The following is a 12,441-nucleotide window of genomic DNA, read 5'->3' as shown; positions in this document are numbered from 1 at the left end:
CTTTCAGCTGGCTTTGAGTTGTCCTAACTGTTCCTCTCCTGCCAAGACTTTCCCATTTGTGCTCTCCTATTAGAAAGGACAGATCTTCATTTCAGTTGTAGTTTCAGAAAAGTATTCCATTTACTTTTGCATTGCATTTATTATTCTAGTAGAGGAGTCTTGTCAGAAACCACAACCATGAACCCGACAACCATTAAATGTAAGCATGACTGCTCCAAACCCTCACTACAACTTAGATGGAATCAGGCACATTCAGGCTGGTATGGCTGTTGCTCAGAATATAATCTTACTGAGTACATCTTAAGAGCCAAGACTAAACCAACTAAAGGGTAACCGTAGAAACTCTGGATGTCATCCTAACACTTCTGATGATCACTCATTTTTTTTTTTTTTTTTTTTTTTTTTTTTTTTTGAGACAGGGTTTCTCTGTGTAACAGTGCTGGCTGCCCTGGAACTTGCTTTGTAGCAAGTAGTTAGTCTCAAGGTCACAGAGGTAGAGGTAGGATCTGCCTACCTTTGCCTCCCAAGTGCTGGGATTAAAGGAGTGTGCCACCATACCTGGCCAATCACTCAAGTCTTTAAAACTGATATCTGAGGGGGCTAGAGAGACAGCCGCGGAAGAGAACTGGGAGCTCTTCTAGAGGGTAAAGGTTTGATTCCCATAGCAGCTCACAACTGACTCTACCTGCAGTCCTAGGGGATCTGACACCTTTTTTTTTTTTGGCCTCTATGGGTACCAGGCACACAGGTAGTGCACAAGAAAAACACCCACACACATTAAATAAATAAATAAGCAAATAGAAACTGATGTCTGAATGATCTCAACAAGGCCCAACTACCAGCTCAAGTCTCCTTGCATGATGATATTCAGATATCTCTTTGTAGGCAAGGTTATCAAATCACACCAACTATCTGTATCTTGTCAATACGGCTTACATGACTCTCAACTATCACAGGCAAGAGTTAAACCTTAGAAATAACACTGAATATCAGCAGAACTGAAAACTAGACATGTTTTTACCTGATTAGCATTTTCTATAATTTGATTTAACCTGCATTAAAAGCAGCATAGGTACAATTCTAGACTTAGTATATACAATAAATCACTGGAAAATTGGTAAGCTTAAACAATCTAATAAACATTTAAAAATTATATATATATGCGCATCTGCATGTGGAAATGTACAAGTGAGTCCAGTACCTAAGGACTCCAGAAGAGGATGCCGAACCCTCTGGCACTGGAGTTACAGGTGAGGGCACCTGGTGTGGATCCTCTGAAGTCCAGGAAGTACCCTCAACACTGAGGCATACCTCTGGCCCCAGTAGTAAGTTTTAATAGTGTTATGTTATTACTGTTGATTAAGAAGAAGTTTAAAGGAAAGAGGCTATAAGGGACATTTACTGTCAAACAAAGGAGTACATTAAAAAAAAAGCAATAAACTTATTTTCATGTCTTGAAGAGCCAAGTCTACAAGAATAATTAAATTCCCAAAGATACATTTCCTTGCTTCATCTATACTGCAGAGGTCAATTATAGATCACTCACTTATCATCTTGGCAGAGTTTAGGGGACTTATCTGAGTCGAGTCTAAAATCAGCTCTTCATTCACTAACGTGATACGAACGCAGTATCAGTGAGAAAGCAGACACTGACATATCTAATGGATTTAGGCAAAAGCGTACCTGTCAAAAGGGCTTCGTCTCAGATTACTTCATCTCTTCACATTATGTGTATTTGGCTTTCTTGGCCAAGGCTTCCCTGGCTCAAAGTAGTCACATTTGATAAGCTATTTTCTAACCCTATCCCACCTGATGCACAAACAATCAAGAGTGTTCCTTAATTAAAATTATGTGTATTAAAAACATATCAAAATGAAAGCAAAAATATATTTTATAGTAAGTTTTACCTAAAAGGCAAAAGAAGATAAGTCTTGTAAATATCTTTAAAATTTGCAATAGCATAAAAAAGTCCAAGTTGAAAGAAATGGAAATAGAGAAATGATCTCTTCTTTCTGCTCAGTTATCATAAAATTATTTCTTTTCTATGATGCTTTACAATTCAGTATAAACTACACAGTTCATATTTAACTTAAAATGTTTATAGAACATTTTGCTTATAAATTTATTTATCGAGGCATTATTTTTACAAAACTTCACATGTACTTTCACATGAAAGTAAAAACTAAGGATGTAATAGCAGATGATAAACTAGAAATGCAGAATAACTCATGTTAATACCTGTTCCATAATATTCACATGGATTTGTCTGAGAAGGTATTAAAACCGATTGACTCTCAATGGACTCATCCATACACAGCCATGTAGATTCTCAATCTATATGGATTGACTCAGTCACTAATAACTCACTTTCTATTCTCTCATATCTTTTCCCCTAAACTAACGTTACGTTTCTAGAACAGCAAGTAGGTTCTGAGCATTAATCTGGTATGCCCTTCACATTCTGAGTCCTTTTAAAGACTGTGAACATGTATGGATATGTTATATATGTATGAATATATGTTATATACATAAATCTGGCATGCTCTTTACATCCCAAGTCCTTCTGGAGATCTGTGAACATGTATGAATATATGTTTGTCTGTGAAGTCCCAAGAAAGAGAAGACTGCTTAAAGTGTCTACACCAGCTTTTCACACACGCATTTTACAATAAACCTTGGAATGGTTATTTCACAAAGCGTAACCAGAGGGGGCGGTCATCCAAGATTCTACTCCAGAGCTGCTGCATTAACACCTGCGTTGTCACTTAGTAAGCATACATTTTTTTTATGTTTTCTAGTAATGGATTAGCATTTTCAAGTATTTGAAAAATAAAGGAAAAGTCAAGGTTTTCAGGACTCCATACTTACCTTCCTATAATGTTTGTCACTTTCGGATCCATGATCTGTTGCTCTAAATGCTGTTTCTCCAGGTGAACCTTAAAGGTAAACACATAGTTCTTTAAATTCCCCAGTGATGTCAACAGCCCAACTAAATTCCAAATTACATCGAAGCAATTAAAAAGTAGATGGGATGGGGAGACTGAGGATATGCCCAGTGGCAGAGTGCTTGCTTAGTGTGCACTGGATCCCAACACTGCGGAATGAAACCGAGCCAAAACAAACTCAGACAGGCCAGAAGTGCTTAGTGCTCAGGAGATGGATGCTGGGCTCAATAGTGAGGTCGTGGCTCAAACAAAACCAAACAAGGCTCAAAGAATATGGTTTCAATTTTAAGAAAATTACTGGCAACCAATGTTATAAATTTTAAAAATTAATTCATTTTAAAGTATAAATGAAAGTTATAATCTTTTGTAAGGATTTTTTTTTTTTAAACAAGGGAGTACTTACATTTAGCCAAGTACCCCTGCCATCAGACAATGTACATAATACAAAACAAATTTAAATGTCACTATGACAGGGCAGATGAGACAAGCTAAAATTACTTTTCATTTCAATTATCAAAAATAATTTCTTCTAAGAAAACACATTGTTTAAGCAAATTTTATTTTAATAATTTTGTCAAGTATTTAGCAATTTTAGTTTTGTCATAAATGTAATTCTTTTATTGTTTCCACCAAAAGGATATAAGTTTGCCTAATACAGTTCTGGGTTTAAAGATCAGCATATATAAGCAGATTATAAATTTGGTCTGCAATTTTATTTGTGACTAGTTTATTAGAAGCATTTAAAAGGCATGTTAAGGTCAGCAAAAATGTCTGGTTACACACCTAACAAGAGAAGTGGGCCAGAAGCGTCTATGACTTCACTAACCAATTTGTGACCTGTGAAAAATCAGCAAAAGGGGAAATAAAAATTCAATAAGAATAAGCAAAGATGTCTGAAATCTCAGACTTATATCAGGGCAACACTTGGGCAAATACGCCAGGATAAACCTTATAAATTGTACCATATATGATCTATAATTATTAAATTTGTTTTAAAGTGACAATATTGGCTCTAAGCAGTTATGAAAAGCAAATGCATAGGTAGTCTCATCTACTTGTCAAGAAACAATAATTTCTTACTCACCGACTAAAAGCCAAGCACACATTTTCTTACACATTTTCATTTGATTAGGCTAATGATTAAAAGTATTGTGTAAACTTTATGTTTATCTTCTGTTAAAACAAAACGCTTTAGGGTTTGTTTTAAAATGTTTTAATTTAGAAGATAAGAGCAAATATGAGCACCCATGTCTTTCTCCCGAGGCTCCTAACCCTTGCAGTCAGATGAAAAGGGCCCTTACCTGCGGTGAAGAAGTCCTTCAGTAGGTTGAGGCTTTCTGCAATCTTGTCCAGGTCGGGCACTAACTTGGCAAGGTCTTCTGAACTGGGAAGGGCTTTTCTAATTTTCTCTAGAGAAGACCAAACAGGAGTCATAAGCAGTCTCACAGTAGGATACAGCAAACATATTAGGGCTATAAACATGTTAAACCTCAAGCCAGTCTGTCCTGTTGACTCTTCTATAGTTGAAAATCTAGAGCACACAGCAAGGAAGCAAGGGAATCGGGGTTCAGGACCAGGCAGCTCAAAATCCAGACTCTCAGTCACTACTCTGAGACACTGGCACATAAATACATTATGTTGCACAGTACTAACATTTATTCTTTTATAAAAAATGAATCCCTTTCCTAAAAATACCTTAGTTAACATGGTTGCCTTTAAGAAGTACTATGATGAAACACTTATGCAGATTAATTCCACCTCCAAATGTCTTAAAAAGGGACTGAAGGAAATACTTCAAAATTTTTAAGCTCATCATGAGTTATTGATAATCAGCTATTGCTGTTCTTACCTACTTTTCAAAGGGGAGGTGGTTAAGAGGTGAAGCCACCTTGCACACTAACAGGCTTTTAAGAAACTCGGCTGCATAAAGTATAAATAACTAAGGTAGCTAACCAGAGAGGGGTTTTGGTTAGGGTCCTATTATGAAGGATGCAAGCAATATTGCATAATACTGAAAATGGCGTTTGGAAAGGCTGCCAGCAGCATGGAAATGCAGAGAGGATGTGCTAGGCAGCGAAATACAAAGCACCAAATTACATACCCCCGTGACTATATAACTTTTAAATAAAAACCAAAATGTTAGCCACATTCAACTAATAAGCCAAACCAAAAGAAAATAGTTCATAAGAGTGGTGGCAGCCAAGTTAAAATGACAGACTGTTGGGTACTTAGTCCCATACTTTTTTCCGTCTGACTGGGCAAAATGGCTTATTGGTGAAAGTGCTTGTTACCAGGCCTGTCAACCTGAGTTTGTCCCTGTACCCATAGGATCCCTTTGAATTATAAAAGACTCCCTCAAAATGTCTTCTGACATTTACGTGCATGCCTTGGCATGTACATGTGCATCTACATGTGAGTGCATACAAGTGTGTAATGCACACCCACACACGTAAATATGTTATAAAAATTAAGTTTTTAACAATTATTACTTTCATTATTAAAACAAAACGATCACATACTGAACTCAAAAGCTAAAACTATCAATGCAACTATTTCTATTCACATATGCCCAACACAATCCAAAGCTATTTTTAATGTTGATGATACAAACCCAAATCAATATGTTCATCAATTTCCCATATAAAGTCAGGCACAATCCACTTATAGTCACTAAGGTCTGGTATCATATCTTTCCATTCATCAAAGGTCTAAAAGACAAGAACACATGTCAATCAGACATTCTAAATGCCATATACCAATATAAAGAGAAAGCATGCTGATGAACACAATCTTCTAGAATATGTATCATGTACAGAACATTTATGGAACAAATTCATGTAAGCCCAGGTCTTTTAAGAACAAATCAGTAGGTGAGTATGAAAGTAAATATTCTATCAAATGGGGGAAATGTAAAACTCAAAACATTCCTATGTCAAACATGGCTCGAGTTGGCATTAAATAACACCATGAAGCAAAAGGAAGATGGATCAGGGAGAAGTCAGCTTGCCTCTGGATCCAGGGCTCTCAGAAGTAGCCCTGTGAACATGCCACCTGACTCTCTCCTGTGCTACTCAGTAGCAATGTCCAGAACCAAATTTAAGTGTTCTTACTCACAGACAAGGGCCCCATCTCCCAGATCATCTACAATTATAGTCAATATTTAAATGGCACCATTGAAACAACCTAAGACCTTGTAAATATACACTAACTATTTCTTTCTTCTATGCTATGCAAGGTATGATATTCTGGAATACTTAGAACCATAGTAAGAAAGCAAACTTACTTTTTTGGCTGTATAGCCACCTCCAACAGCAGATCCCAGTATGATATATCGAAGTTTTAAAAGCCTTGCAGCTAACCTTGCTGGCCAAAAGTTCCTGCGGGGCTGGTAGCCATATTTAGTAGGAGAAAGTTTTAATTTATGTAAAGGAAGGTTAGTTAGAGAAGAGAACTGCTGACATGATGTCCTTAGTTGGGGTCTTTGAAGCTTTAGGGTGGGATGATGTGACCGATAAATACTTCGTGAAACCAGATGTAGCTTTTGGAGCGGTAAGTTTCTTTGTATTCCAGAGCTGTGTTTCACTAATGATTGGCAGACTTCACTGAAAAACAAACATCAGAGAAGGTAACAATGGCTAGAAACTGACAGAAAGAATGCCTCTGCATATTAAAACACCATGCCCCACCATACGATAGTTTACATTGGCTGCAGCCAGCTCATTCAATCCTGCTGAAAACCCTACCATGAAAATAATTACACTAGCCCCGCCCCCCATCCTACGGATGAGGGGAAATGTGGCACAAAGATATAAACACAAAGTGCCCAAGAAGACAGTAACACAGGAGTGAAGGTGGACTTTGGTCCAGGCACACGGACTCCAGACTCTACCTGTGAATTTACTATATGTGGGCTGTGATATTACTGGCCCAAGAAATTGAAACCAAAGAAGGAAGAGGTGGGTACTAGTTTACCAACAGCTGTGCATGGTAACAGATGCTAACAAAAGGGCATGCAAAATTATGCTTTTAAAGACAAAAAAATTCTAGCAGTCAATAATATCTGCTTGCTCTGCCTCCCAATCCTAAATTAGCCCAGGTATGGAAATTACGTTAATCCCATCTCAAGGACCTGGTTCCTTAGGAAAATGCCCCTAAGAGACTGGGATCTCCATGTACACACTAAGGGCCTGAATTCTACCCTATCTACCCTCCTTCCTGTACAGGAGAGAGCATTCGCACAAGAAGCCTACAAGCCCTATCTTCTTCAGCCACATCTGGTTCCATCCTATGAGTGGGGGAGGGGGGCCCAATGCTAAGGAGTGTTAGAATGTCCATTCATCTAGCTACACAGAGCTGAGAACTTCTCTCAGGAAAAAGCATCACAGGCTGCAGCTCTTATTTCCAAGTTATGTCACAGATAATATGCTAGATGTTTTCACAAACCCAAGATGGGAGAATTAGAAAGAATAAATAGCTCCTTTTATAAACCTGCCTGTTTAAAAATGATGTCTTGCCGAACAGTGAAAGAGCAGCTAACTAGGTTCTGTTCTGTAGTAGAGCCCAGGCTCCTTCCACAAGAGCTGATGCTGGGCAAGTGTGGAGAGCAGCACACACACTGGAAATTGGGCTGCGGGGACACTCTGGACGGAGGACATAGCCTTGCTGTGATCCAGTGTTTTGACTGTGCCACCCTCCTCACCTTGGGGCCTGCAAAGAACTTAGCAAAGACTAGCCCAGAGTAAGGCTTAATGTCACTATTAATTTGTATTGAACTTCACCAATGTATGATTGAGTGACTATAGCCTTTTAACCCACAAGGAGCTATTTCTACTTTTCAGAAAGGTGCTCACCTAATATAACCTGACCCAGATAAACTCCAAGACCAGTGGAGCCCTAGGGTATTTACATCTTTACTTTCTTCCTCATTCTCTCCAAATCCTCAAATATTCCTATTTTCATAATGGCGGCAGCAATAACCATGAGAGGCACGGACAGGATATTCCAGGTCAGTAGTTAGAAGTGCAGTGTTCTTCAGTTGTTCTCTGGAGACACAAGGGACTCGAAGCCACCCTGTTCTTAAGACAGGCACTGACTACAGCTTCCAGTTCAAAAGGCAGACAAAAGTTCACCCAGGGGAAAGCTATTCCACATCAGGTATTCTATGTTTTATAAGCTTTAAAAATGCTACTATTACTTATTTTATGTGTATTGGTGTTTTGCCTTGCATGTATGACTGGGTACTACGTGTGTGCATGGTATCAGCAGAAGCCAGATGAGGCACTGGATTTCCTGGAACTGGAGTTACAGATGGTTGTGGGCTGTCATGTCCGTGACGGTATTTGGGCCCAGGTCCCCTGGAAGGGCAGCCATCCCTCTAGTCTCACAAAGTAGTCTTAACAGACAGGTAAAGATAATAAAAGGAGGGGGAGAACAGCAATGGCCTCTGAAGCTGAGCAATCTATCAGGGAAGACCTAGTGACCCTAAGTGCATGTGTATATGTGGAGGAGGCTTCCCAGAGCCAGCTGTCTCCAATACTGGCATTTGTAACAGGCTCAAATCACCTGTCTGTCCATTCCATAAAAGCCCCAAAAGGAAAAGTTGCTAGGTGAAATAATCAGTAACAGAAAACCCAGCTTGCTTAGTCATCCATGCCCCTCATTAAGGAGCAGTTTGGACAAAGCATCTGTACCAGTCATTGGCCCTTCATGCTTAAATGTCACCCGACAACCAGACCCCTACAATAGACTAGCGGCTCTTAGCATGCTATCATTGTATGGACAGGATTCCTGAAAATATGGCAAACTTAAATAAGGACATGTACAAAATCATTGGAGAATAAAATGCTTATAGACTTAAATATTAAAAGCTTAGTGAATATTAAAAAAGCATTCATGGCAAGTGAAGCTTGTATATAAATCAATAACAGAAAATAAATCAAGGATACTTGCTAGGTCACAGAATAAAGAAAAAATGAAAATATGAAAGCTACGATGCAAAGAAGTGGTATCAAAGTGGGGGATGGGAGGTATAATGCAGCCTGTAGGGTACTTGGCAATGGTCCACTGCAATCAGGGAATGAAGTACTGGATAGGAATATGCCTATGCACCTCTGGGTACCTGTGTAGGTTTGGGGCTTTTGTAAATTTTCCCCTTTGGGGAACATAGTCATAAAAATAGTGTAATATAAAAAGGACTTTGCAACATGTAGTTTTATGACTTGGCCTACAACTTAGTATACTACAAACATTTTCTCTTTTACAACAGTTAAGATAATTGTGTAGGTTGGAGAAAATATCAACTAATCTTGCAGAGAGATGTATATTTAATGTCTTTCCAAGGTGACTTCATTATCTTTTAAAATGTGTGGAGAAAAAAGGGAGTCCATAGCTTTATTCTGGGAATGAAGAGTATACTGGACCTACCTAAGCAATCTCACAACAAACAAACAAACAGCAAACCAGATGCAATGGAAGGAAGAAAATAAAGTGAAAAATTTTGCAGAACTCAAGAAAGAGATTTAAAAAAAAAAAAAAAAAAAATCAAAGGTCAAGCCAGACGAGTGATGAAAAAGAAAACTCACAGTTGAACAAAGCCTTAAGAAATCTGAGACAAAGGACAAAGTCAAGAAAGATCCTAAAAGTGGCTAGAAAGAGAAAAAGACCTCTTTATCTAAGAAGCTTAAAAACAAAATTCAAATGTGATGCAAAGTAGATCACAAGTCATCTCTTGCTCAACTGTCACATCTTTTTAGCTATATAGAACCATCTAGTATGAAATAAATTTTTTGTTATTTTTACACAAATACTTATTGAAACCAAAAATGTTGGTCATCAATCTTCCATTTGACTTGTCCAGGAGGAGTATGCTTATGTGTACATAAAGTCTGTTTCCATCTTATGCCTAGAGTAGATGCAATATCTCAGAACTTGCATAGGAACTACAGCAAAAGGCAAATTCCAGAGCTTTCCAGCTTTGCCTATCTCCAGTTCTGACATTTGCTAAACTGTGCTTCAGCATGAGACATGTTAAAGCCACGACTGTGGAACCCATTAACTCCAGAAACAATTCAGCCTCATGGTACCCAACAGATTAAACAAACAATACAAACTATACAGCTCTGTATTTGTAAACTCAATTTCAAGTGTTTTCTACATACCTCATTATTTAAAATGAATATGCTATCTTGTGCATGTTTTTTTCTGTTTTTATAGAAAATTAGATGTCTTCACATTAATTATAAAGTAGTAGAAATGCAAAAGTTGTACACAGCTTATTTCAATACCAAAGCTTGTGAATATACTCCTAAATGAAAATCCCATAAGATTTAAAATAGCCACATGGTAGCAGAGGCAGTCCTACTTTTGGATTATCAGTTAACTCTGAAAAAAAAAACAAAAAAAAAAAAAAACAAATGGGCTCCATTCTTTTAAGTATAATAAATCCTTTACACCATTAAAAAGAAGGTCCTGAAGCAGGGCTAGAGATGATTTATTGGTTAAGAAAAAGGGCTGCTCTTACAGAAGGTAGCGGTTGCATTCCCAGCATCCACCCGACAACTCACAATTGTCTGTCACCCCAATCCCAGGGGACTGAACACTGTGACCTGGTCGCTGTGGGAAATAGACACAAGCGGCACACAGACATACACGCTTGCAAAACAAATATACACATAAAAAAAAAAAAAGTAGAGATGGATGGAAGGGTTAGGAATGTTTGCAATACCTGCAGAGGACCTGTTCCCATATCCACTTCAGGCAGCTCAACTCCTGTAACTCCATCTTTAGAGGAATCTACCCAGAGAACCTGTACTCATGCACATATCACTCCTCCCATACACACAATTAAAATAAAATCCTTTAAAAGTTCTAAATAAAATTGAAGATCACTGTTTAAAGGTGAAGTTAATTCAAGAGAACTACACTTTCCTAATCTTCCTTGGTGCATATAACTTCCTATAATCAAATATCTGAAACAGTGTGTTGAGCTTGGAGGTTATTGGCACAAATTGCATGCACAACTTCAAATTTAATATCAAAGTGTATACAGCAATTCATACAAATAAAAATATTTTATGACTTTTCTCCTTCAAAACCAGACTAGGGCAACAAATACCGCGTGATTAGAAAAGTGGCGCCACCCGCACCACGTTGTATCTACATGTGTACCTCAACACTGAACAAGATCTCTGAGGTGCGCATCTCTTCATGTGCGTCACTGCTCTAGATCTGACTCCGGCCAGGGGGTCAGGCAAACAGGCAGAGCCCTTTCATACACAAGAGCCCAAGCAGTTGCAAGTGCAAAGTATACATGGTGTGCGGCTGGAAGACGACAGTTAAATGAAACGCACAGATAGAGACACAAAGACAGAACCAGGCCAGGAGAATGTAACAACAACAAAAGCAGCAACCAGAGACAGAGATAACAGCGAGATCACAAGGGCAGGGCCAAATGGACAGCAATGACGGGCCAAGACAGAAAGTGTCCAAAATCTTCATACTGAACAAGGAGTGGTCACCGGCCAGCTCCTATCACTTCGGGTGCTCGAACACTTGTGAGAATTCTCTTTTAAGAGCCTCGGCCTGGCCTGAGGGTCACCTGCACATTCAGGAAGTAGTGATGGGTCAACCCCGCTGTCCAAATAGCCCAGAACATGACATAACGGGGCCAGGTCGCAGGCCGCACTTACCAGGCCACGGCCGCCTGGCGTGCTCGCCACATCCCGCCAGTGCAGACCACACACCACACACAGGCGCCGAGACGGCCACGTGGGAGCACCGTGTCGGCCCCAGTCCGACTCCTGCTCCCGCAGTGACCCAGGAATAGGCACTCAGCAACAAGGGCATAGAGCAGCCGCCGAGTCCCTCCCAATGGCGCATGAACTTCCGCAAGAGCCGGCCGGGCACCCGTAGTTCGTCCGTCAATGAACTAACCACCCACAGGAACGCTAGGGAGGCTGCAGAAACCGGCCGCGGAGGAGTGCGCATGCACCGGAAGCCTGTGGGCGGGACCCATGAAGCCCCACCCGTGACCCGCCCTCCCAGTATCGGGGGTGGAATTCTGAAAATCAATTCCAGTTTTAAGGTTTAGGAGCTAGAAGATTGGGTTAGCTGGACGTATGAAGTAAACGCGATGAATGTTTATTGGGAATAGCCAATTTAATGAAATCTGTTTAAAAGCATTTTCGTGACCGAACGATCTTACAGCCGGGAGGTCGAGTCGTGGTAGGCTAGAGGTCGGGCCTTAGAGTGAGATCAGATTTGAAAGGGACTTCGGACAGTTAAGTTTAGGTTTGGAATAAACACATATGGTGTTTAAAGAAGGCGCACATGATTTTGTTCATTCTCTCTTTAGCAGGCTCTCATCTGAATTTAATGGCACTGATTTATTGAAATGAACCTTGTCAAAGTCTCTTAACAGCTCAGATAATAGCCCTTCAGCAGCGTTCAGCTAAGCGCTCTTAGAATACTTTTCACTTTCAGAACATCAGATTCATCC

At 39.5% G+C, this 12,441-nt stretch overlaps 1 protein-coding gene across 4 annotated transcripts in view; it reads right to left on the bottom strand.

Moving 5' to 3' along the window:
• Positions 1-11,841, bottom strand: part of Opa1 (OPA1 mitochondrial dynamin like GTPase) — a 72,565-nt gene extending 60,724 nt beyond the window's left edge. For 2 of the 4 annotated variants that reach the window (XM_051191268.1, XM_051191270.1), the window contains exons 1-5: positions 11,633-11,840; positions 6,229-6,547; positions 5,557-5,653; positions 4,247-4,354; positions 2,869-2,936 (exon numbers count right to left, since the gene is read on the bottom strand). In XM_051191268.1, the coding sequence (XP_051047225.1) occupies positions 2,869-2,936; positions 4,247-4,354; positions 5,557-5,653; positions 6,229-6,547; positions 11,633-11,664 (624 nt within the window). In that variant the 5' untranslated portion in view covers positions 11,665-11,840. Of the gene's footprint in view, positions 1-2,868; positions 2,937-3,728; positions 3,783-4,246; positions 4,355-5,556; positions 5,654-6,228; positions 6,548-11,632 lie in introns of all 4 variants that reach the window. The other 2 variants (XM_051191267.1, XM_051191269.1) reach the window with 2 other exon arrangements.
• Between the last annotated feature and the right edge of the window lie 600 nt (positions 11,842-12,441).

The sequence above is a fragment of the Phodopus roborovskii genome, unplaced genomic scaffold, assembly GCF_943737965.1.
Source record: "Phodopus roborovskii unplaced genomic scaffold, PHOROB, whole genome shotgun sequence".
In the NCBI taxonomy this organism is placed as follows: domain Eukaryota; kingdom Metazoa; phylum Chordata; class Mammalia; order Rodentia; family Cricetidae; genus Phodopus; species Phodopus roborovskii.
This window is presented reverse-complemented; position numbering and strand designations above follow the sequence as displayed.